General features: G+C 43.2%; 5 protein-coding genes across 6 annotated transcripts; 3 read left to right on the top strand and 2 right to left on the bottom strand.

Annotated features, from left to right (window-relative positions):
- The first annotated feature begins 240 nt into the window (after window positions 1–240).
- On the top strand, window positions 241–1,990 carry LOC108033880 (RNA-splicing ligase RtcB homolog). The gene is made up of 2 exons (XM_017108523.3): window positions 241–1,639; window positions 1,722–1,990. Exons 1-2 carry the CDS (start codon window positions 347–349, stop codon window positions 1,947–1,949), a joined length of 1,521 nt encoding a protein of 506 aa, XP_016964012.1. The 5' UTR covers window positions 241–346; the 3' UTR covers window positions 1,950–1,990.
- Window positions 1,990–3,613, top strand: LOC108033881 (uncharacterized). The gene is made up of 3 exons (XM_017108524.3): window positions 1,990–2,438; window positions 2,493–3,424; window positions 3,477–3,613. Exons 1-3 carry the CDS (start codon window positions 2,261–2,263, stop codon window positions 3,585–3,587), a joined length of 1,221 nt encoding a protein of 406 aa, XP_016964013.1. The 5' UTR covers window positions 1,990–2,260; the 3' UTR covers window positions 3,588–3,613.
- Window positions 3,614–3,858: 245 nt separating this feature from the next.
- Window positions 3,859–4,648, top strand: LOC108033883 (uncharacterized). Its single transcript, XM_017108527.3, has 2 exons — window positions 3,859–4,082; window positions 4,149–4,648. The coding sequence occupies exons 1-2, from the start codon at window positions 3,876–3,878 to the stop codon at window positions 4,359–4,361; spliced, it is 420 nt and encodes a 139-aa protein (XP_016964016.1). The 5' UTR covers window positions 3,859–3,875; the 3' UTR covers window positions 4,362–4,648.
- A 412-nt stretch (window positions 4,649–5,060) lies between these two features.
- Window positions 5,061–22,599, bottom strand: LOC108033884 (diuretic hormone class 2). 2 transcript variants are annotated; one of them, XM_017108529.1, is made up of 5 exons: window positions 22,527–22,599; window positions 22,371–22,440; window positions 7,360–7,465; window positions 6,543–6,668; window positions 5,061–5,998 (listed from the first exon to the last, which is right to left on the bottom strand). In XM_017108529.1, the coding sequence occupies exons 3-5, from the start codon at window positions 7,449–7,451 to the stop codon at window positions 5,863–5,865; spliced, it is 354 nt and encodes a 117-aa protein (XP_016964018.1). In that variant the 5' UTR covers window positions 7,452–7,465; window positions 22,371–22,440; window positions 22,527–22,599; the 3' UTR covers window positions 5,061–5,862. The 2 variants fall into 2 exon arrangements, with proteins under 2 accessions (XP_016964018.1, XP_016964017.1); XM_017108528.1 differs by having other exon boundaries at window positions 7,357–7,465.
- LOC108033882 (lysosomal aspartic protease) lies at window positions 9,425–10,612 on the bottom strand. Its single transcript, XM_017108526.3, has one exon. The coding sequence runs from the start codon at window positions 10,586–10,588 to the stop codon at window positions 9,470–9,472; it is 1,119 nt and encodes a 372-aa protein (XP_016964015.1). The 5' UTR covers window positions 10,589–10,612; the 3' UTR covers window positions 9,425–9,469.
- Window positions 22,600–22,740: the final 141 nt, after the last annotated feature.

Here is a 22,740-nt window from a genome sequence, read left to right on the forward strand (position 1 = left end):
TCAGCGATAAGTACATATTTTATATTTTTGAATTATTTTATAAATAAAGTGCAGTGTAATAATGGGGGCGAAACCACTCTTTCTCTCAAGTTAGGAACTAAAACATAGGTAAGTCAATTTAAAATAAACGATCGAAGAAAAATACCGAATCTGGTTTAAGATACGAGCAAGTGTCAAAGGGCATCAGACTTGGTATTTTCTGAATAACTGCTTGCTGACTGCGATAGTATCGACTAGCAGCTTCTTCCACCTCTATTTCATGCCGGCATGCAATGCAAAAACTGACGAAATCGCGACCTTATAAATAGCAACCGACAGCTGGCGAAGAAAACCCCCGAGAACCAGGATGGTGGTGCGTCCGTACAACGATGAGCTCAAGTACCTGGAGAAGGTGAGCGACCACTGCTGGCGGATCAAGAAGGGCTTCCAGCCGAACATGAACGTGGAGGGGTGCTTCTACGTGAACAGTCGGCTGGAGCGCCTGATGCTGGAGGAGCTGAAGAACTCGTGTCGCCCGGGAGCAGTCGGTGGCTTCCTGCCCGGCGTCAAACAGATTGCCAATGTGGCTGCCCTGCCGGGAATCGTAGGTCGGTCCATTGGCCTGCCCGACATCCATTCCGGCTACGGATTCGCCATCGGCAACATGGCCGCCTTTGACATTGACGATCCCCTGTCCGTTGTGAGTCCCGGGGGCGTGGGCTTCGACATCAACTGCGGCGTACGGCTGCTGCGCACGAATCTCTACGAGAAGGATGTGCAGCCCGTGAAGGAGCAACTGGCGCAGTCCCTGTTCGATCACATCCCCGTGGGCGTGGGCTCCAAGGGCATTATCCCCATGAATGCCCGCGATCTGGAGGAGGCCCTCGAAATGGGCATGGATTGGTCGCTGAGGGAGGGCTATGTCTGGGCGGAGGACAAGGAGCACTGCGAGGAGTACGGCCGCATGCTGAACGCCGATCCCGCCAAGGTCAGCATGCGGGCCAAGAAGCGAGGTCTGCCCCAGCTGGGAACCCTGGGTGCGGGCAATCACTACGCCGAGATCCAGGTGGTGGACGAGATCTACGACAAGTGGAGCGCCTCCAAGATGGGCATCGAGGAGAAGGGCCAGGTGGTGGTCATGATTCACTCGGGCAGCCGGGGCTTCGGTCACCAGGTGGCCACCGATGCCCTGGTCCAGATGGAGAAGGCCATGAAGCGGGACAAGATCGAGACCAATGACCGACAGCTGGCCTGCGCCAGGATCAATTCGGTGGAGGGACAAGACTACCTGAAGGCCATGGCGGCGGCAGCTAACTTTGCCTGGGTCAATCGCAGCTCCATGACGTTCCTCACCCGCCAGGCGTTCGCCAAGATGTTCAGCACCACCCCCGATGATCTCGACATGCATGTGATCTACGATGTATCTCACAACATTGCCAAGGTGGAGAACCACATGGTGGACGGCAAGGAGCGGAAGTTGTTGGTCCACCGCAAGGGTTCCACACGCGCCTTTCCCCCACACCACCCCCTGATCCCAGTGGACTATCAGCTCACCGGACAGCCTGTCCTGGTCGGCGGAACCATGGGCACCTGCAGTTACGTGCTGACGGGAACGGAGCAGGGAATGAAGGAGACCTTCGGCAGCACCTGCCACGGAGCGGTGAGTTTTTGGGTTCAATTCATATATATTCTCGATGTATTTTAGTTTAACCCTAAACTAATCTCTTGTTTCTGATCCTCAGGGCCGCGCCCTCTCCCGTGCCAAATCCCGCCGCAATCTGGACTACAAGGAGGTGCTGGACAAGCTGGATCAACTGGGCATCGCCATTCGCGTGGCCTCGCCCAAGTTGGTCATGGAGGAGGCTCCAGAGTCCTACAAGGACGTGACCGATGTGGTCGACACCTGCCACGCGGCTGGCATAAGCAAGAAGTGCATCAAAATGCGACCCATTGCGGTCATCAAGGGCTGATTAAATCAATAAAGATTTATAATTTATAATTATACCCGTAATTTGCTATAAAGCTTTCATAAGTCATTTAATTTTTAAACTGACAAATAGAATTCTTTTTTGAAATTTGATCGTTACTGGTTTTTGCCATTCACTGGAAAACAACCAATAAGTTTATTCTTGAAGCAAGCAGTCTTGGAAACGTGCAAGCAGTGAAACAGCTGACAGTTTATATTTGTTTTGTTTTTAAATCAACAGTATATTTGCCGCATTGACCACCTTCTGTGTTTTGTTTTGTTATTAATTTGGGTATCAAAAATAAATTTGTAAAAATGAATAGTATCAATGAAGATATATGGATAAACATCCTGAGGTTCCTGCCCATGAGTGATCAGTTGTCACTGGTCCAAGTGAACGAGAGCATCGCTTCCTACGTGAAGTACCAGTGGAATCACCTAAAGGCAGTGACTTTGAGTCGAGAGGATCTGGAATTTCTGGACAGGAATGAGAGTTAGCTTTCGTGTTGGTCGTTTGATTCCATACTAATCTCAAATGTGTACTTAGAACTGATGCAGGAGTGCCTGGGCGGCTGGTCGAGATCGGTGGAGCGCCTAAATCTAGCCAGTGCCAGTAGGGATCTGCTGCGGAAGTGGACGGAGTACAGCTTTCCCCACCTCCGGTCGCTCGACTGCCACATGGACTACAACCTTGAGGAGGCGGACGAGGAGACCCTTCTGCTGACCGAGCTGTTCCCGCTGTTGAGCATTCTCACACTCAATAGCAGCACCACAGGGCGTTACTTGTGGCGATGGTCTGGTCTCAAGGAGCTGAATCTCATCTGGTGCGAGTACCTGGAAACGGACACCTTCGCGGAGATCTTCGGCAGCCTAAAGCTGACCAAGCTGACTCTGCTCTACTACGGTTACAATGTGAATCTGGGCGAGGAGGTGCTAGCTGTGACTCGGTGCTCCACGCTGGAGGAGCTGATACTCGACGACCACCACTTACTGGGGGACTTCCTGCCCCGGCTCATGAATCTGCCTCACTTTCGCCGCCTGGTCTTCTACACGCGGGACTACTACGAGTTCCTACTGAGTTCGGTGGCCAGGCACAAGCCGCTGAAGGTGCAGTCGTTGCTGTTCAACGACTCCTTTTGGAGCAGTGAACGAGTGGCGGAAAGTATCCTGCACATGACCAGTCTTCGGCGACTGGTCCTGCAAGAGGATGACATCGATTCGCACCAGCTGCACACCATCTGCCACAAGCTGCCCAAGTTGGAGGAGCTGCACCTGCTGCAAATGCGCGAAATACCTTCGCCCACCCATTTGTGGGGCTCTATTGGTCTCTGCCCCACGCTAAGAGTCCTCAACCTGTCCTCCACCAAGCTGAGTTCCCAGTGGTTGGATCCCAGCAACTCACGCCTCTCCAAGGCTCTGGTCAGTCGCAGTTTTCCGCTGACCCTACACCTCCACAAGACTGGCCTAGATCCCGAAAAGGTACGTTTACTTGAAGCTTACTACTACCAACTAACCTTGATTACCTTTTAAGATTCTACCAGCTCTGGATTGTCCCAGTTTAAACATCTCATTCGAGCCCATTCACTTGAATATGTGGAGTTCACGCTTTGTGGAAATCGAATTCATTCCTGGATCACCATAAAATGGCATTTATAACTCATCAACAGTATAGAAAGTAAAGTTCAAGAACCGTCGTGTGATCTGAGATTTAACATCAGGTTTTAATATTTTATAATATTTACTTGTTGAGTATGCTTAGAAGTATTTACCTTCTCAGGTTGCAATAAATCCACTGAATTGTGGCTGCTAGGATTTCCTAAGAAAAAACCTTATCGCTTACCATTCCTCTTTATCGGTATTGGGGGTGAGTACCCCAATCTCTCTGTATCTTCAAAATGCAGTCGTGCCTTAAGACTGGTTGGTAGCGGTCATGGATCGGAGAACATGTCAGTGCAAAAACAGAAATGTGAATCCCCTTAAAAAGACATTTTCGCGGGCTCTCAAGAAAAGCTGCCAGGAGTATTTTAAGTGCTGCTGCAGTGAAACTGAGAAACTGAGAAGTGACATGGTCCTCGTTAAAAATGAGCTGGAAAAAGCGTATGAAGTAATTGCCGAGATGGAATTCGAGCTAGATAGCGTAAGTATAGTTAGAATACTTTTCTATATGATATTTTAAATGTAGTAAGGTATCTTTTAATGACAGGTGGACTTACTGGCTCTCCAAAATCATTGGCTGCGCGATGAACTGGTGAAACTTAAAGCGCAGGAAGACGCTGTGATGCCAAGGGTCGAGGAGGAGGATCCAGCATCCCGACGGGGGCGTCGCAGTTATCGGCAGCAAGTTTCTGCGGGAATGTTGGATCCCCTGCTTAAAAGCCCATCCCAAGAGCAGCGATTCGGAGTCATTCTAGATTAGGTTTAATGCCAACTGCATACACATTACCATTAAATAAGCCAAACGTGATTATTTAGCATGCCATAAACCGCTTCTGATAGCAATTTGTTATCATTATTGCCATCCTCCATAAATGTTTAAGTGTGAATCACAGAATTTAAAGGTGCGAAAAGTCTAATTCAGCTTCCCACATGTGTGAGAAATACCTTCGCACCTCACAAGTTCTCTCCCTATCAAACCAGCCTTCAATGTATACCATACTTTTCGGTGCTGCTAAATATATTAGCACCATTTGTTTTGGCCATGTGTCTACGCTTAATTATCTCTTATCGGATTTACTACACTTAGCCACCTCTGCGTTAATTGTGCTGGCATTTATGGTACCTCAAAGTCCAATTATCTGCTCGGAAACCACTCGAACTCCATGCATAAATCAGCCGACAGTAATTCACCTGTAAATAAATAAAATCAATTGCATTTGCAGCTCGGTGGCTCCTTCATCGACTAGTTTGTCTGTGTAGGCGACTTGTAATGCATTTGCGGCTCCCAAAGGATACATTTTATGAGCTCTGGAATTTAAAAGGCCAAGCTCAACCACCTGCGTCGAGTTCGCTTGGCCAGGCGGAAAGGTAAAGGACCCCAAAGAGTAGTCCATTAAGTGCAGGAATTTTAGAATATTATATTACCACATCAATTCCCAAAAAAAAGCGTGCAATAATGTGAAGTTTCTCAAAATGTAGACTTTATTTGATCGCGTCCCGGTAATTATATGTATGTTTGCAGCTTTTTCCATAGACACAATAATTATTAAATATATGCAAGTAGAATTCCGTAGGTATTATATATATATAAATAAGTATATATTTGTATCGCATTAGTTGTACGTGTGTTTTGGTAATCTGTATTTACAATATAATAAAAAGTCGCGCGAGACCATTAGGCCATGAATGAAATTAACTTTCAGTTTCGTTGGGGTTTTGTTGGCTTCATTTGGGGGCCAAAGTGTGTTGCTTTAGTGTGTTTTTGTGTAGCTTTTCCTTTATGTAAGACATACCTAGTTAAAGATTTTTTGCGCGATCTAGCTTACACTGAATATATACGTGGATATTTATTTAAATCTTCCCTTCTCCTTTCTAGATGTACCCTTTTTCTGGGTCGGGACGAGCAATAAGACTGAGTTCAATCTGAGTTGGAATTTTTCATAAATAGTGTTCAACATTTTCTTTCGGAGCAACAGTTCAACGTTTTTATTTGCATGTTCGCCTTTGGAATATATAATTTCGATATCCGTTGAATATTTTTGATTTTTCATAACGCAGCAAAGGACTTGTAGGAAAGTATGCGATGAATACATGAGGACAGATCCGTAATAAATATATATGTACAATGAATAACAAACAATCTATCGTAAAGCAAATTAAAGCTCTGAGAAAGAGTCAAAGATGGGGTCAAGTTTGGGTTGAGAAGTTGACACTCGTCGCTAGCGTCCACAGGGTTCGCAGCCCGGACTCCTACGGGCGACTTAGACGTCGGTCTCGGATCGCCGCCTCCGCCCGGGGCCGCCGGCGAAGTTGGCTGCAGCCAGGCCCATGCGATGTTTCGCCTCCTGGGTGCCCGAGTAGCCCCGGGCCAAGCCGAAGTCCACGGTTCGCTTGGAGCTGCGGAATGAACGCATATGAAAATGGTGTCTTTGAAGTAGCATTATCTATTACATTTTTGGTGACTTTAATAACAAGTCCTAGGAATGGTTTACAATAATATAATGTCTATTGAAAATAAATGAAATAGCAAGGAAAACACACGAAACAAATAAATAAATTCGGAACCCTTTTTTCCCATATGGTATATAAATATTGACTTTCCATTTAACTTTAAAATATCATGTTTCTAATAAACCTTTAAGGTTCAGTCGTTTTATATCCTACAGCTTAAAACAAAATGCTATTGAACCTTATTAATGATATTAAAAACTATTGTTAATCATAAAACTTAATAAAAATTTGTTTTTTTATGAATATTATAAAAATCTCATATAGAAAAGGATAGACAAACCAAAGAGATTCACTAAGACACTAGATGGATGATTTTTTTATTCAAAAAGCATATCTATAATCATTATGAAAGGTCCCTGCCCATAGTGCTTTATTATTTGTTCAAAACCAAAACTAACAGAGATAGTATAATAGAAAGTTCAATACGTACTTCTCCAGATCGTTTCGAGCCCGGATAATGGTGCGGCCAAAGCGGGTCATCAGCTCCATGAGCAAGTCGTCGGGCACCTCCTCCAGTTCGTTGTAGCCGGCGCCGTAGCCCCCGCCGTTGGATTGGCTATTTAAAAAGCACCGAAATGGAAAATTGAAGTTTAGCTTGTGCCCTGCTCGATGTATTTATACATTTGGGTACGCCGTACGAACAGGATATCTAATTACTTTGGCTCTGTTAAATTTGACATTCGACTGGCTTGGAATCTTCATTTGCATGGGAACCCAATTATTTGCCAATGCCGAGATGTTTGGGCATTTTCCATTCGAGCAATTGCTAATTAGATGGGCCAGGCCAATGAATTTCTATAGTGGACCTGGCGCTGGCAAATTGAGTTTTAAATATGGTCGAATTCTTATCTTTTCCTGCCTTAAAATGTGCAACCCACTTATGCTGGCCAAGTGTGTGCTCAAGTACTAGCGTTTTTAGCACACTTTTCTGCCAACGTTTACATTTTATTAATTGAAAATGTTCGTTCGAAAGTAATGGAAAGCGACGCCGACACTTGAAAGTGTGGTGTGAAAACTCATGTGGATTTTAGATGCGGTATTACCATCTCCCACATGGCCAGGACTGGCTTTAAACCAACATTGAGTGGCGTTCGGTGGGGAAATTGCTTGCTCAAATATTTGTATGCCGCATTTTTTGGGTTCTTGCAGCCAGAGTGCCAGAATTTAATTAGGTTATGTCCCCAACCAAATTGGAAGGGATATGGCTGTAGGATGTAGTGGGGAGTTAATGTATAGGGTACAACTACCTGGGCATCGGAGCTCCCTCGATGCTCGAGATGGCCAAGAGGCAGAAGAGGAGGAAGGCCAAGGCGAAGCTAGCAAAGCGGTTTGTCATCATTGTGCGGCTGTCTCCTGAAAGATTTGAGAACGTTTACTTATTTTTGGGAAATTTATACACTCAAAACAATGAACTAAAAGTTTTAGATGATGAAATTTTATTTAGTTGTGTTTAACAAAAGCAAACTGTTAATCTACTAGTATTAGAAATCAATAATATAAATCAACTTTTCAATAGAACCTAATTAGTAAAACATTCGTTAATATAATCCTTAACCTTTTCAATCCTAACCTAATTATCGTTCAGTAAAAAATTGTGACTAGTCAAGGATTGCTGAATAACAAGATCTTTTACTGAGTTATAAGGTCAATACTTATAAGAAAACTATATTATCATAAATAAAACTATTTAGATTTTTACAAAAATGTGGGGGTCTTCTTTAAAATATTTCATGTTTTTATTATTTTAAAAATATATTTAATATAATATTATATGATCGATTAACTATCCTTTTCTATGGCCCCTCTAGTGAGCTAGTTTTCGCAAGTGTTTATGTAAATATTCCCGAAAGCCAAGCGGTTTAGTGTTCTAGGGTCAACATCAATCAGACACAATTAAAAATCGATTGCGAGGGTCGGGTTTACACTCGGAGCGGAAGTGGGTTGGCGGTGGCGACCAGGTTTTTCCATTAAGTGATTCATTAACTGCCCGACGAAGCAGTCCCGATCCCAGCCCCATATCTGGGTTACCTTCCTCCCCAACTCATTTGCGTTTGAAACGTGCTACCAGCGGCAATATGACCTGTTGTGCCCGTGCGGACCTCGACTTTTTGCATTGCTCAACTGCACTTCCACTTCCTGTCACCGTACCCGGACGCGGATGCCCCTCGTCCTTCCTCTCCAGCCACTTCTAAATGGTGTTGTCACTGTTCTGTTTACAGTTGCAAACTATGGTGCCGCACAATTCACTGACATCACTGGCTACTCTTTGACATCTGTGGCAGCCCCGAGTCCCCGAGATCCCCAGGGACCCCTCCTGACACCCGGTGACACACATCACTGCCCAGGCAACAGGCCGGACAAATGAATTGGCTGCCCGAGCTGATACCTTCTGTCATTGCTTCGTAACACCCCACCCACGTCGCACTCCGTCTCATCTTGGGAAGAGCCAACATTTTTCCACTGCCAGATGGGGGGTTTGTGGACTACCGGATAGCACAGTTGGATAACCGCCTCAGTCTCCTTAAGTGTCAATAAATCACAGAGGCGGATGGAGTAGTTTGGAGGCTAAACGTTTGCTACTTAGAGAGATATACTTCGATAATATTTAAAACTCAAAGTCTAAAAAAGAATTAGTAAACATATACCACCAAATAACAATGGATTTTAGCTCTCTGGTAACTAGAAACCTTATAAAACATATTACTAAATAATAAGTCACAGATATGGATGGCCTAGCATAGTTTCTGAACGGTATGTTAATATATATATATTTAAATATGTATTATCCTTTAGAATAACCCAACTGAACAAAAGTTTTTCAATATCTGTGGAAGGCGAACGTCATTTAAGTATTTTAAAATGAAAAGCCTAAGCTGGATAGATAAGATTAGTATCTCCAAGTCACACAAAATGAGTTAGGCAGGGCGTAATATTCCAAAATATATTTGCATTAAAACCCTTCTAAAAACTGGAACCTTTCAATCACAGACATACTATAGATGGCTTGAATTTGCTAAATTTATGTGGCAGGCCAGAATAAACAGACATATTTACTATAAAAGTGCCAATATTAATGCTGTCATCATAGCTTAATGGGCTTGTTTAATATAAATAAGGAACACTCTAGAAACTTAAAATCTCATAAGCCCCTCTCGGGAAATCAAAAACCCTGACTGTATAAAAAGCCCTCAAACTATTAAAACGCAATTGGGCTAGTCGACTACCAAATCACCCCCTCACAAAGTCGTAAACAGATAAGATTGTTACACCATCCAGCCCTGAGGAGGTGACCCAGACATTCCAGAAACGTACTCAGGTTACTCGTGGCTTTATTGAACACTGATTGCAGATCGTAACCTAGGCGACGGGGGCGAATCCAATGCGGTTGTTGCCCAAATCGAACTCGGTGTAGTACTGGCCAATGAAGACGTCGCCCAGGATCCAGAAGTCGGTGCCCATGTACTCGAAGGCGGACATGCAGCTGCCCTCGGACTGGATGATGTAGGCCGAGGGGGTCAGGACGAAGTCCGAGCCACCGATGTTGAAGGTGACATCCGGCAGGGAGCTCACGGCGGAGCAGTCCAGGTAGCCATCCTCGCCGACATTGAGGATCTCGGAGAGGGTTACGTACGCATCGTAGGGGGCCACGATCAGGGAGGTTCCGGTGTCGGCGATGGCCTGGCAGTTGTCGCACAGGGAGTAGCCCTGGACGGAGGATCCGGCCATGGCGAACTGCCAGTAGCCCTGCTCCGAGATGGGCACGTAGGTCAGGTCACCGGAGTACAAGGACGAATCGGAGCCGCCAAGGATCAGCTCTCCACCCTGGGCGGAGGTTCCGTCGCGGGCCAGGTAGAACGAGAAGACGGAGCTGTCGACCAGGCCCTGGGACACAATGTTGTAGAACGGAGGAGTCACCCCGTCGACGGCCAGAGCCTCGTAGGCCATGCCCAGGATGCCGTCGAAGTTGGCGTCGTTGAAGTTGGTGCCCGGCTCGTTGGTGGACTCGGCAAAGGTCTGGCTCTGGATGCTCAGGCCACTCACATCGACGGTGTCGGTGGACAGGAAGCCAGTGAGGCTGCCAGTTCCGTACTGGATGGAGAAGGACTCGCCGTTGGCCACGTAGGTGGAGCTGTCGCTCGAATCGTACTGGTTGTGGGTCTGGCAGGCGTCGCTCTGGCAGGTGTTGGAGGGCACCCACAGGTTCGAGGAGCCGGAGTCGAAGAGAACCTTGAAGCTCTGGCCAGGAGTTCCGATGGAGATGGCTCCGTAGTAGGCCATGTTCATCGAGTTGGACAGCTGCTCCTCAGTGCCGCTGCGAAGGGCGGGCAGCTGGTACTTGGTGCGCAGATAGGACTTCTCGGCCAGGACATTTTCGCGGGTCTTCACGAAGTTCTCCTCCCTGAGGATCGGCACGCGGTGAAGCTCGCCACTGGCCAGGGCCGCCAGGATCACAACTACACCAATGGTCTTCCACATAATCTTGTTTTGGTTGTCTACTCGATTTCGACTAACTGGTGATCGGAGGACGGGGTCTAATTTATAGCACTTGCCATCAATCACAGCCCGAATTGTTCAGGCGATAAGATTTCTCGACGAAATCCATGACGATGCCGCCGACCTCTCGAGCCTCAAGTCCATAATGCCCTATCAGTCCGACAATTATAGTCGATATTTAGCTATCTACTACGATAACGCTGTTCTCAAGATGTGATTCCTGAAATTCATATGCGCAGCTCGACTGTTTTGATTTTTCGAGTGACTATGACTTCGAAAAAGCAACCAGTGCGATAATAGAAGTGACTCCTCATTATAATTTGTTAATTTCATTGGATTGCTAAGCCCACAGATAAGCCTATGAGTTATAGATAATGGTAAGTGGCTTTGGTATAGGGAATAACCAAATAATTGGGGATTTCATCCAGCACGTTGGGCAAAACCTCAACAACTTTATTGCATCTAAGCAAAGAACTGAAATCATCGAAGTATATGGGTTTGGTTACAAATGATCTACTGGAAACAGTAGAAGGCATTACATAGTTATAAATTTATTTTCAATCTTAAGAACGGGTATTGAATTTTAGCTGAGGATTATAACATTCATTACCAGCTTGAATTGCCCTTCAATTGGTCAAATTGAAGGAACGTGGGCGTTTAATCGGCTTTTAACCAAGAGGAAACACTTTCAATCAGGCCCAGCTGGCCAGGAGAAATTCCCTTCCAATTAAATGGTCACACTTGAGCTTCCCTCGGCGAATTGCTCGGTCGTATAAAACACATATATTTCGGTTCGGCAGATAAAAGCACAGCAGTCATCTTGGCTCCTCTCTTATTAAGCTTAAGTCCTTATTGAAATCAGATTTAAAATCAAATAAAATAGAATGCCACTTCAACTGGCCAAGGAGGACAAAGGATTGCGCTTTACTGCCAGCGCAAGGATTGTTTGCACATGAGGGGTTTGTTATGTGTATGAGGATTTCAGGGGGTTCTCTGGTGGTTTCTGGGTGGGTTCCGTGTGGTCAGCCACAGGTTAATTGTGGTGCAGGGCTCCCGCTTATCGCCCAAGGGCTAGGAACAGCCGGACAGGCAGCAGCGAAATGCGCACTTTCAGCCCGAAAATAAAGTAATCAACGGATTTCACGCACCGCCGGGCAATTTCGGCTAGCATTCCACCTCTCTTCCACTGGGCACACGGGGCGTATGATTACCGACGTGGGCCTCCTGGTTTTTGCTTTATTTGTACCATGTGTGTGGTGACATTTCATGTGCAATTATTAGCCTACTCAAATGCGATGCCTTTGTTCTCCCCCCTGACCGTTTATCAATCATTTTTGATTTATGGGCCAGCGCGAGTGGATTGAATGGAGTTGACTGTGGTCGGCAAATACACATAAATAACGCATACGCCCGGGGTGACCGGCCAACTAACCGAACAACCCAGCCAAGTGTGAGCCCACATGGGTTTCGCTTTCGTTTTCGATTTATTTTTATTTGCCCTTCGTGGACATGGGCAATGGCTCAAAGGCTTAGAGTCCCGGATGCAAATAGTATTTAACCAAAAATAATCAGTAAATATTCACAATTGTTAAATATTTATCGAGTGGCGAAGGGAGCAAATAAACTGGCATTATGGAAAGTATCCGATTCGGTCAGTGAGCATTTGCCGCCGGGTCACCAGGATAAATCGATGGGGGTTCCATGGTGGAGCAACCACCCACTTGGCCGCCTGCTCAGCGACTTCTTTCCGCCGACTGCATTTTCACAGCTTGCCTGATCTCCGATGCACCCACTCGTGGTTTATGAGCCCGGAGTCAGTCAAGTGCCAGTCGATTAATCGAGTAAAATATTGAAGTTCGAAATAAACACCCGGCAGCGAACTTTGGCCTATAGCCGCCTCTAGGGAAGCCGCACTGCCGTTTCTGCTGTTTCTGATAAGTTAAATGGAAGGAAATAGTGGACTTTAGTGGATAAAAAAATATATGGTGGTGGGACTTTTTATCACACTAAATTAAGTGATTAAGTTTTTAGTGTTTTAAACCTTGAAAAAATATTAAAAAAGGATTGAATATATTTTACCATTTAAATTTATCATTGTAACTAAATATCTAAATTTCTAGATTACTTAAGGACTTCACACTTACACCAAATAAATAGAGAAAGAAGATTTCAAATAACAACAATACAAATTTGTTTAACATTTTCAAATTAAGAAAATGGGACCATAATTTTAATATATAATATTTGTTTGATATTTACTCTTAGCAGAATTTTAGCTGTTCCTAGATTGACTTTCACCACCGCCAAATAATAAAGCCACAAAATAAACTACTCAACAAAGGAGATGCGAATTCTTAACCAGCTAAATTCTCGAACTTCAAAGGGATGTTCGGCAATCAGAGGTTGACTGCTTAATCTGGCATTAGAAATCCCGTCGAATATGAACCCATCTCCAGGCGGCATTCAAATCCCATCAGCCGGAATGGGAAAAAACAGTTTGGGCAGCTTAGACCTGGTCGTGGTTAACCCAAATCAAGTGGTGGCCAGTCAGCAGAGGCATTTGTCTAACGAGATCCTTGACTCGCCGCCCCACCTGCAACGCACGACGCTCACCTTGGCCAAGTGGCGGTCTCCTTGGCCAACTGGCCAGCAGCAAAGAAGGTGGAAACGGCTGAGGATGGGGGATTGGAGGTGGACTGGAGGTGGGCCCCGCCAGCTCAGGGGAAGTGTAACACGAGAGCCAGACATTGAAATTGCATTGCGTTGATTGCGGCCAGCACACAAGACTAACCCACACCCTGTGGGTGCGAACCCCCGGCCTTTGTGGGTCGCCCGGAGGCCCGCTGCGTTGGTAACTGAAAACGTACTTATGATTGGCGGCGGGGCGAACTGGATGGCCGGGGAGCTGGAACTGGGATCTGGCCACACGACCTGGCAAATTGAATTTGGGTCATTCAATCCCAAGGTTAGGGCTAGGGATTTGAGCCCACTTCCTCAGCATCAACAATCAAAGCCGTTTCCACGTGCTTTAATCACTATACCCTGCCCCGATCGATTCTACCGGGGTATATTGACTTGCAAACAATAAACAAACTACGGCACCCAAACAAAAATCTCCTGGATTTCAGGGCAACATGTTTATAAAAATCCCAAAAATGTATATTTTTATGGATATGAAAGTCCCATTTTTAATGGCATGTTTAGCAATGTAATGCCATTTTTAGTTAAGCGTTTTTATTCCTTAAAGCAAAGTCAATGTACTTAAATAAATGATTACTTTCATGTGGGATTCAATCTAAAAGTGTAAAATTCCTTAGTTTTTTAAATAAATTCTTATAAGTTTAAATTGTTTTTTATAAAATACTTTTCTAACATATTCCTCTTCAAATGTAAGTTGTTTGAAAATAGAAGAACCCAAAAAATAATTTGACAAGTTCCCCGGCTTTTGACCTTTATAAAATCTGTTTTAATTAGCTTCCAAAATGGAGAAAAAAAAGAGAACGAATAAAATAAGTACGAGTATGAAGGCACCCACTGATTTCCCACTAAACAAAACCTTTGCCATTATTTAATTAGTCCTACATTAATTCCCTTTTCGTTGACACTGGCAAACAAATAAATTGTACGTAATTCAGCAAAGCCAGGTGAGGGAAGGCGAAATAATTAGGGGAAATAATGGCTCGACAGCCACTTTTAGTTGCATTAAATTTTCATATACCGAATGAAAATTGCGTATACGCATGGAAGGGGGTGGCTTCGAAGGGGGCGAAGGAAACCTCTCCCGCCGCGTTGTAATTGGATGCTTATTGAATTAGTGACAAAGTCGGCGGATTGGGCGGAGGCTTCCGTGGTGTTCGTGCTTCTGGGATCTGGCATCAGGAAGTCCAAGGCAGTGGGGTCGGCGGTTTCTGCCGGGAGAAATCACAGTTGCCCCGCTGAGTTGCCGGCTGCCATTTTAGATATTCATCAAATTATTCCGTTTGTCAAATTAAGCAAACAAGACCCACACAGCCGGAGACGGAAGATTGATTTGGATTTGTGTTGGCAGACATTTGATTTGCCCTGATTCGGATGAGCGTGTCGTGTCCTTCGTCCTGGAGGCTCACCCTGTGTTTGCGGACGCGACGTCTTAACTGATTACTGGGCAAAGCCACTGGGCCTAAGTCGGCTAAGTGTCCACCTGGCCACTATTTGGCGCCCCTGCCCAGTGGCCTGGCTAATGGAAACTGCTAATAAGCTCGCACTCAACTATCTGAGGTCGCCGACAAAAATGAGTTTTCCCAACTTAAGTTGCACAACACTAAGTGTATGGGGTTCGACTTGGAACTTCTGGTATCTCCCCAAATCCGCCAGAAAGTCGACAACTTGAAGTCTCAAGTGTCCACAGGCTGGGCAAACAATATATGACATCAATCAAGGCAATAATCTGGAGCCGATTAGATTGTTAAGCTGGTTATAACCACGCTTATTGACACTTGAAATCTCAACAGTCACACTTTAAAAACATTTTTATTGTTATATATAGATCGTTTAGCTATTAAACAACCATTAGAAAAGGTAAAACAATTGATATATAAAAATATTTATATTTTTTCGAACAAAATACCATGAGTAATGCACTTTTTACGTTGATAAGGCTTTCTTCTTTAATCAATTAGATTGTTATACTGTTAGACTACACTTATTAACACCTAAAAAAGCTTAACAATCAGTCTTTAAAAGCATGTTATTTAGAATTATGTATAGAGTTTTCAATTATTTAACAGTATTTAGAAAGCACAAACTAAAATTTCTAAAAATGCTAGAGAAAAGTATAAAAATAAACACATTTTTACGTCAGCAAAGCTGATAATCTTTAACCGATTAGATTATTAGCCTAGTAATGGTAAAACGTGGTAAAACTAAGGGTCTTCAAAAGTCACTCTTTATATTACAAATAATTCGTGTTTAATAAACGAAAACTTTTTCATGCCAGAAGAAGAAGGTATTACATGAAATGTATAATTTTCAGGTTTAATACCATGAGAAATACTCTTTTTACGACATCAAAGTGACTTATCCTAAAAGGTCACGTCAGAAACGACTAGTAATTATAATTGTACAAGCTATAATGGTTACGTACCATTAAAAAAACACACCGAAGAAACTTTCGCCAGTTCCTCATGGGAGGCGAAGTTTCTGGGAAAGTTTTCTCGCTGCTTGTTTAAGGGACACGGCGCAGAGACAACCTCGGATAACCGAGCATTTCTCGGATGCCGAAAACAATGTAAAAATTGTTGACCCAACAAGCGGCAGGGGAGCCTCCTTTGCCACACATAAAGACAATGAGGTGAAAAAGGCGCACGAAAGGTGGCCAAGGCCCAAAGGTGAGGGGCGGGGCGGAGATCCGGGGCGGAGCATTTAAGTTGCGGGGGCTAAAAGCATTGCCCACAACAACCGGCAGGATAACATCCTCCTGGGAGTTGCCACGCGAGCGCCGCCTTGGGTTTCCATCAAGACCGAGGTGGATGTGGATGTGGATGCGGATGAGGATGTGGATGAGGCGGAATCTCCGCTTTCGGGCCCGGCACTCTTTGCTTTTACTTAAAAATTCATTGCGGCCCAAGGAATTCTTTTATTTTTCTTCGTCCCAGCCCTGAATCTTTAAAATTGATGAAAAATTATGCCGAAAATGTCGGCCACAGATTAAAATAATTGCACTCAACTAGAGCGAAGTCTTGAATCGGGTCTTGAGCTCTCTTGGGCTGGTCGGGTTGGATTTTGCGGTTGGTTAGCACCGAACAGGCCACAAATTATGCCGGCAACAGGTTTATGCCAAATGGGAATTCGGTGTTAGGCAAATGTTTTTATTCTTTTCTGTATTTCTGTATGCAAACTGTGGGAATTTGTGAATTAGCCTCCGGTGATTCGGATTCTCGGGTTTGTTTCTCTTTGGTCTCTGCCTGCCACCATTCAATACATTGTTTTATTCCTTGATGAGGTTTCGTTGTCTGGGCCAACCAATGATTTTAAATGCAGGATAGGAGAAAGGAAGTCCCCGAGGCTTGCAAAGCCATTTGTTTTAAATGTTTTATTCTCCTAGTGTTTATTGGCTAAAAACTTGAATTTCTAGGATAGTGACCCCAAAATAAGTGTCTTTTTGATAGGAATTACCAATCTTGTCTGTTATTGAAAACAATTTAATTTTTTAAATAATTATCAACTTACTAAAGTAAAAAAATAATAAAATAGCATTTTGTTTAGATCCTAGGTATGTATATATTGAAAATCAAATTTGACCTGTAATTTATTTTGCTTTTATTCAAACATTGCATGCTCTCATTTCAAAATGATCTTAATAATTCATTCATTTATTTGTATTTCTCATTTTTACATTAAACTTTCTGCTACCTTTGAAATAATAATAAACACATGCTATGAGAATAAAAAATGCATTGCCTACTTTTAAGGGCAGTGAGCATAACTTTTGATGGGGTCTTATTGCAAGCAAAGGGGGAAAGAATGGCAAGTAGATATATCTTAAAAATGGGATGAACTCAGAAAAAGGCAACTTGGAAAATACTTTTCGCTCTTTGAAAAGTTCCAGCAGCTGAGGGCCACGTAGCTCATGTGAGGGAAGAGCCAAAGCCAGTGCGTCACAAGAGTGGCAAAATATTCAAATGAAAACGAAGACCACCAACTATGCCGAGGGGAATCACCACAGAAAATACTGAAATAAAATGCGAAATTGTGTGCTGAAAAGGGAAAACTTGTGGCGAAGTTTGGCTAAATACTCTGGCACAGCCAGTTGTTTGGGGGGCCATCCAGCCGGGAGGCCACCAGCTCCAGCTCCTGCAAATCCAAATCCCCGGTGCCGTCATCATGTGCACCAGTTTTCGACGACGACATATCGATGTCAGCGGCGTTGTTCCCGCCGCTCTGTCACTTTCGCTTGATTGCATTGTCAGGTCGGTAAGCCCCCAAGATCCCCTCCACAGAGCCACTGCCTCCACATGTGTGTGTTGTGCAACCCGGAGAACCCCACTCTATTTGCTGCCTGATAAACTGCCAGGCGCAATGACGTTTGTTCGTCGGTCTGTTTGTTTATGTTTTATGAGCATTGTTGCCACAACTTTTGCTCAACTCAAACAGAAGCAGAAGGCCCCCTTCCCCCTTGCACCCCGCTCGATTGCTCTTGTTTTGCATTGAATTCCTGTTTGCCAGTTGCAAAATGTAAATGTTTCTCCTCGATAACACAAAGCTTTACTTTGAGCCCGCCCTCGACTCAATTTGATATTTACCCGGCAGTTCGCTCGCAGCTCAAGTGCCTTTAATTGCCTTTCGAACCGCACGATTGAATCTTTTGCTTGGCTTGAGAAATTTAAGTTTCGTCCCACACATCTTGGTCCTTGCTCCTTCGAGCCGGAAAGGTAAACAAGAGTGCAGTCTAAACGCGTTTGGGCAATGTTTTCATTGGGGTCATAAGAATTTTATGCATTTCCTTATTAAAAATAATCGCTTTTTCCTTCGTTTTCAAAGCAGCCGCCACGAGAACCATTAGCATAATGACCTTTTCATCTTCCGCCGAACTCAGAGGTGAATTCCCGCATACTTGTTGCCGCAGAAAAGACATTTTGAAGGACCTGATCGTTTAATACTCGGCTTTCCTTTCGCCTCACAGCCAGCTGAGCCGGCGAAGAGTATTTCATTTAAATGCCGACCATAAACGCTCAAATATTTTTTAAAGCGAATTTATTACAAAATGCTAACTTTGTCATACTAACAATTCAGGGGATATGTGGGGGGAATGTAAACACTCTCCCAGGCAAGGAGCACGCATAAAAGCCAGCTTGTTTGAGGACGGAGAAGGAGATGGAGATGGATGGCTCTTCCAGGGGGTCGAATGCATGTCTTATCGCCGAGGTATGGTATTTGGACTCAGGAGCCCGGAGAATGCTTATAGGAAAATGCAACATAAAATACTTTTTAAATGTGAATAAATATTTGGGAGCTGGCTGCTGGAACACCATCAAAGTGTGGCTCGAGGAGCGGAGCGGGATCGGGATGGTCGAGTTTATGGCGATGCAAATGGAAAAACAGAGTGAAAATTTATATGTTAAGAGGTTAACATTTTGCGAGAACAAATTTATCTCACACAAGGGCGTAAGCAGCAATAATGAATCAAATGGACTGAAAAATCACCTGTAGCAAGGAAACTCCAATATTGGTTGGGGGAGTCGAAGGTTAAACAGCTCAATTGAAAAGCGAATAGGGAAATAAATCTATCAGATCAATGTAGGTCAATCAAACAGTTTGTATAAAGCCTTTCCTTCCTGCTTCCTGCATTAACACTATATTCATCTTGTAAAATAAATACGAAAATACCCTCATAAATATGGGGTCATCTTTTCTAATAACCGACAACTTTATACTTTTAGCAGACCCCAAAAACTGGGAAAATAAAATATTTTATGCCCATTTTAAAACAAACTTTTAACAAATTGTTTAGTGTTTATTTGTTCACACACACTAAACACCCCCGACCTTTACACCCCTGGTATTTTGAGAGTTTATGAATTCATAAACTCGCCTAATTAGAGGCGTAAACATTTTCGGGCTGGGAATCGTGTTCAATTAAATTCATACAGAGTTTGCTTAGGGGAACATAAAACTGAAAAATTATGAACAAAGTGCTCCCCATAATAAGGATGCCATAAATGGGGAAATGGAGTCTGAATGTGAGCAGATTCTTTGAGTTTTACCAGAGGGATAAACAGGACGCCCGAACTTTATCTGCAATTGTCCCCAGTTTGTTCGCTTTGTCATGGCCATGGGGCGTGTTGATTTTCGAGGGGGATTCCCCGGCCCTTCGGTGATTAGCACATGCACATGTGGGGCGGGGACTTTCAGCAGCTCCGAAGTCTCCAGTAAACACTGGCCAAACAATTTAATTAATAAAAATATGCAAATTTAATTAGAGAACGGCGCTTGTTAAGGAACATTTTACCCCAAAAGTTCCCAAAGCCTCTCGTCTAGGCTTAAGCCCCTTTTCGCCATGCTCAAATGAATTGTTGCAGCCCTCGCTTAAGCATTTTTTAATTGATGCCCAGTTGAGGTAGACTCCTTTACTTTTGAATGAATTAATAAAGTATGAAAAGTTTCGGCATCTGAGTGTTTTTACAGACCCAGGGATTAAATAAAATGAGCGGCCATGGGAAGGAAATCCCGAGACCCAAATCATCTGCCCTCTTACGGTCGTGTTGCCTGTGTCTTTTTATGTGGCGCGTTGTTCCCTTTTGTAAATTCAAAGAAAACAACAATCGGCCACAAATCGTCACAGTCGAAGGCATTTCATAAACAACCCAAGGGCAGGGCAGGAAAATAAGTAGTTTTCAACGCCTTCCATTCCATTCAAAGCACCTGAGCGAGAGAATTGAATTTCCCAGACGTGGAATTTTCTGCAAGAAAGTAGGCTACATAAAGTGATCGAAAGGTCGCAGAAGGACCGGAAACAGTGGATAGAAATTCCTTGAAAGCGGTCTCAGTGGGTTGTAATACCACTTATACAATATATTTTATTTATACTTTAAAAATGAAAGCAATGAAGGCTTTTTCCTTTAGGGTATTCTATGTTTTTGGTAATCAAAATTTAATTTTGAAAACTTTAAGCAACATGTTTAGCTACATAAATCACATCTACTTCAATTCGGGCTTTCCCTCTCTTAAAAAAACCGCTTCTTTTTGAACCATTTCTAAGCAATAGCAATAACAATTAAAACCAATAAAATAAATTAAGTTTTAAAAACCATAATAAGAATAATGTTTATTTTCAACAATAATTGATAGTCTTATAATGCCATTCATGCAATTTTCTTAGTTTTATGCACTAATTGTAACCCTCCAAATTTACTTATGTTTCAAGGCCTTAAAATTCTTACTTTGTTAAATATTGTAATTCAAAACGAGCTTCCTATAGCATGTAAATAAATACAGCTGCCTGAATTCTAATAAACCTGAACCAATTAAAAGTTCTGCCAAAAATAAAAGGTCGTGAAAATCAGAAATGAAATTGTAATACTGCATAATCCGCTTTTCCACAATTTCTTCCGCAAAACTGGATATGCAATTTAAGCATTGCCGTAAAAAGCATGCAAAGAGCATACGGATTAGGAGCTTTTAGTGTTGGACACTGTGCCAAGTATCTCACGTCTACTTCGCCGCAGCTAAGCGGCTTTGCGATGCACCGCACTTAAATTCATTTTTAATTTCATCATTTTCCAATTATTGTGTTATTTTATCCGCCTGGTAAAATAGTCATCAATTTGTTGCGACCATAATTGAAATTTAATTGTCCATTTGTTATTCATTGAAATGAAAGCTATGTTCTGCTGGGGATTTGTGGGGCACCAAGTCATTCGAATAACTGGGCCTTTTCCGGGAAATCGGAGCCCCAACTGTTGTTGCTAGTAGGGGAAAATTAATTTCCATTGCCAAACTTTAAGATCAGAAGTTGCTTCGCAAGCTGGCGCTGAAGTTCCAGCAATTTAAGTTGGCAACAGCTCGCAGCGAGTTGAGCCCCCTGGAAAATCGTAAAACTATGAGGGTGCTCTAATATGGGAGCGGAGTAAAGCTTAAAATGATTGCGATAATCCAAAGGACTTACTTGGCCCGGGCCAAGAGGTAATAAAGCCAAGGGGCCAACTTCAATTTTGCAGCAGGAAAATAAAGATTTTCCCAGATACAAGGGGGCAAAAAGGTCGCCTAGGCCAGGACCAGAGGCGAGCCCACATCCACCGAGGAAGGACAAAGGGGAAGCAACAAATGTCCTGGGCTCAGCACACATCATCGGAGGACCGCCGCACTGGTCCTGCTCCTGGTCCTGGTGCCGGGCTCCTTCTTGACTTTATGGCTTAGGCCAGCTAAGAAGCAATTTCCAAAAGGCCGGCGCTTTTGCTGAATTATAAACATATGAAATTTTGAGCCACAGAAGCATAATTAAGAGGGAGTCGAACCGAAATGCTAAGCACGAGCTTAGGCAAGGCCATTCAACTTTCTTTATAAATCATTGCTTTCTAGGTTACTTCCTTTTGTGGGTAGAGCTTTGTATTTAAGTTAAATTGTTACCCTCGGCACTAGGTACATAATTAATAAATAATGTATGCACATACTCCTTTGCAAACTCAATTATTACTGACTCCACTTTGAAAACAAAGGATTTTTTTTTAAATTGTGGGCAATATGAAGAACACTTGTTTTGTACTTAACATAATAAACTTATAAACATAGTAACTTGTTATGCTATTAAAAATTCTGAATTCATTTACCCGTCGGCAAAATTTAAAAGTAAAGATATAAAAGTAAATGCTCCAATTGGAATCTTATTAAATGTTGAAAACTAAATTTTTGTTTTTGTTTGGCAAGATGCGTTATAATTAATAAGACTGCCTAATTCTGAAGCTGAAACATTCTCAGAAGTGTTAAACAATTTAATAAACTTTGTTTGACTTTGACTTAAATTATAGATAGAATGTGAATCCGCTGTTTCCAATATATTTATTGGGTCAAAAATGTTTAAATTAAAAAATCAATTTTATTTAAAATTTACATAATAAAAATCTTATGAAATAAAAATCAGTTAAACATCGTTAGGTATTTTGAGCCGAATCAGAAATAATTTAACGAACTTTCTTTTCCTAATATACTCATACATATCACTTGAAGTTAATTTAATAACTATATAGCTCACATTTAAAAACAAAAATTACAGAGAAACTATTTAACTCACCTTTCTCGCAAATGCACACAACACTCTAAAAATCTATCCGATCAGAGTTCGAATATTTCAGATCGATTCACTGGAAAACACAAGAACAGAGTTCATAAAATTTGGGAAAACTTTCAGGGATTTTGAAAACTTTTTGAATCGGGAATGGATATTAACCGTTTCTGCTGCTGACTGCACCCGTTTGAGACTGAAACGCAAGTGAAATCGGCAGCCAAGGAGACCGCGCTTTATACGAGGCGAGGATACGAAAGATTTCAACGCGTCCAGGTGGGACCTGGGACGCGGGAGCCGAGTGGAGAGCCGAAGCTCGGGGAGCCCGAAGTCGGCCGCCCACAGTATCATGGTTGGTGCTTCTGGCCGCTTTCGGTTG

Source organism: Drosophila biarmipes, chromosome 2L (assembly GCF_025231255.1).
Source record: "Drosophila biarmipes strain raj3 chromosome 2L, RU_DBia_V1.1, whole genome shotgun sequence".
Lineage (NCBI taxonomy): Eukaryota > Metazoa > Arthropoda > Insecta > Diptera > Drosophilidae > Drosophila > Drosophila biarmipes.

What these genes read in the sequence shown, in the direction of transcription:
- LOC108033880 (XM_017108523.3), top strand. Translation starts at nt 347, where the DNA reads ATGGTGGTGCGTCCGTACAACGATGAGCTCAAGTACCTGGAGAAGGTG. An exon ending in GCAGCACCTGCCACGGAGCG is followed by an intron (nt 1,640 to 1,721) that starts GTGAGTTTTTGG and finishes TCTGATCCTCAG; the next exon opens with GGCCGCGCCCTCTCCCGTGC.
- LOC108033881 (XM_017108524.3), top strand. Translation starts at nt 2,261, where the DNA reads ATGAATAGTATCAATGAAGATATATGGATAAACATCCTGAGGTTCCTG. An exon ending in ATTTCTGGACAGGAATGAGA is followed by an intron (nt 2,439 to 2,492) that starts GTTAGCTTTCGT and finishes ATGTGTACTTAG; the next exon opens with AACTGATGCAGGAGTGCCTG. An exon ending in CTGGCCTAGATCCCGAAAAG is followed by an intron (nt 3,425 to 3,476) that starts GTACGTTTACTT and finishes TTACCTTTTAAG; the next exon opens with ATTCTACCAGCTCTGGATTG.
- LOC108033883 (XM_017108527.3), top strand. Translation starts at nt 3,876, where the DNA reads ATGGATCGGAGAACATGTCAGTGCAAAAACAGAAATGTGAATCCCCTT. An exon ending in TGGAATTCGAGCTAGATAGC is followed by an intron (nt 4,083 to 4,148) that starts GTAAGTATAGTT and finishes TTTTAATGACAG; the next exon opens with GTGGACTTACTGGCTCTCCA.
- LOC108033884 (XM_017108528.1), bottom strand. Translation starts at nt 7,451, where the DNA reads ATGATGACAAACCGCTTTGCTAGCTTCGCCTTGGCCTTCCTCCTCTTC. An exon ending in GGAGCTCCGATGCCCAGGTA is followed by an intron (nt 6,669 to 7,356) that starts GTTGTACCCTAT and finishes CTTTTTAAATAG; the next exon opens with CCAATCCAACGGCGGGGGCT. An exon ending in GCTCGAAACGATCTGGAGAA is followed by an intron (nt 5,999 to 6,542) that starts GTACGTATTGAA and finishes TTCATTCCGCAG; the next exon opens with CTCCAAGCGAACCGTGGACT.
- LOC108033882 (XM_017108526.3), bottom strand. Translation starts at nt 10,588, where the DNA reads ATGTGGAAGACCATTGGTGTAGTTGTGATCCTGGCGGCCCTGGCCAGT.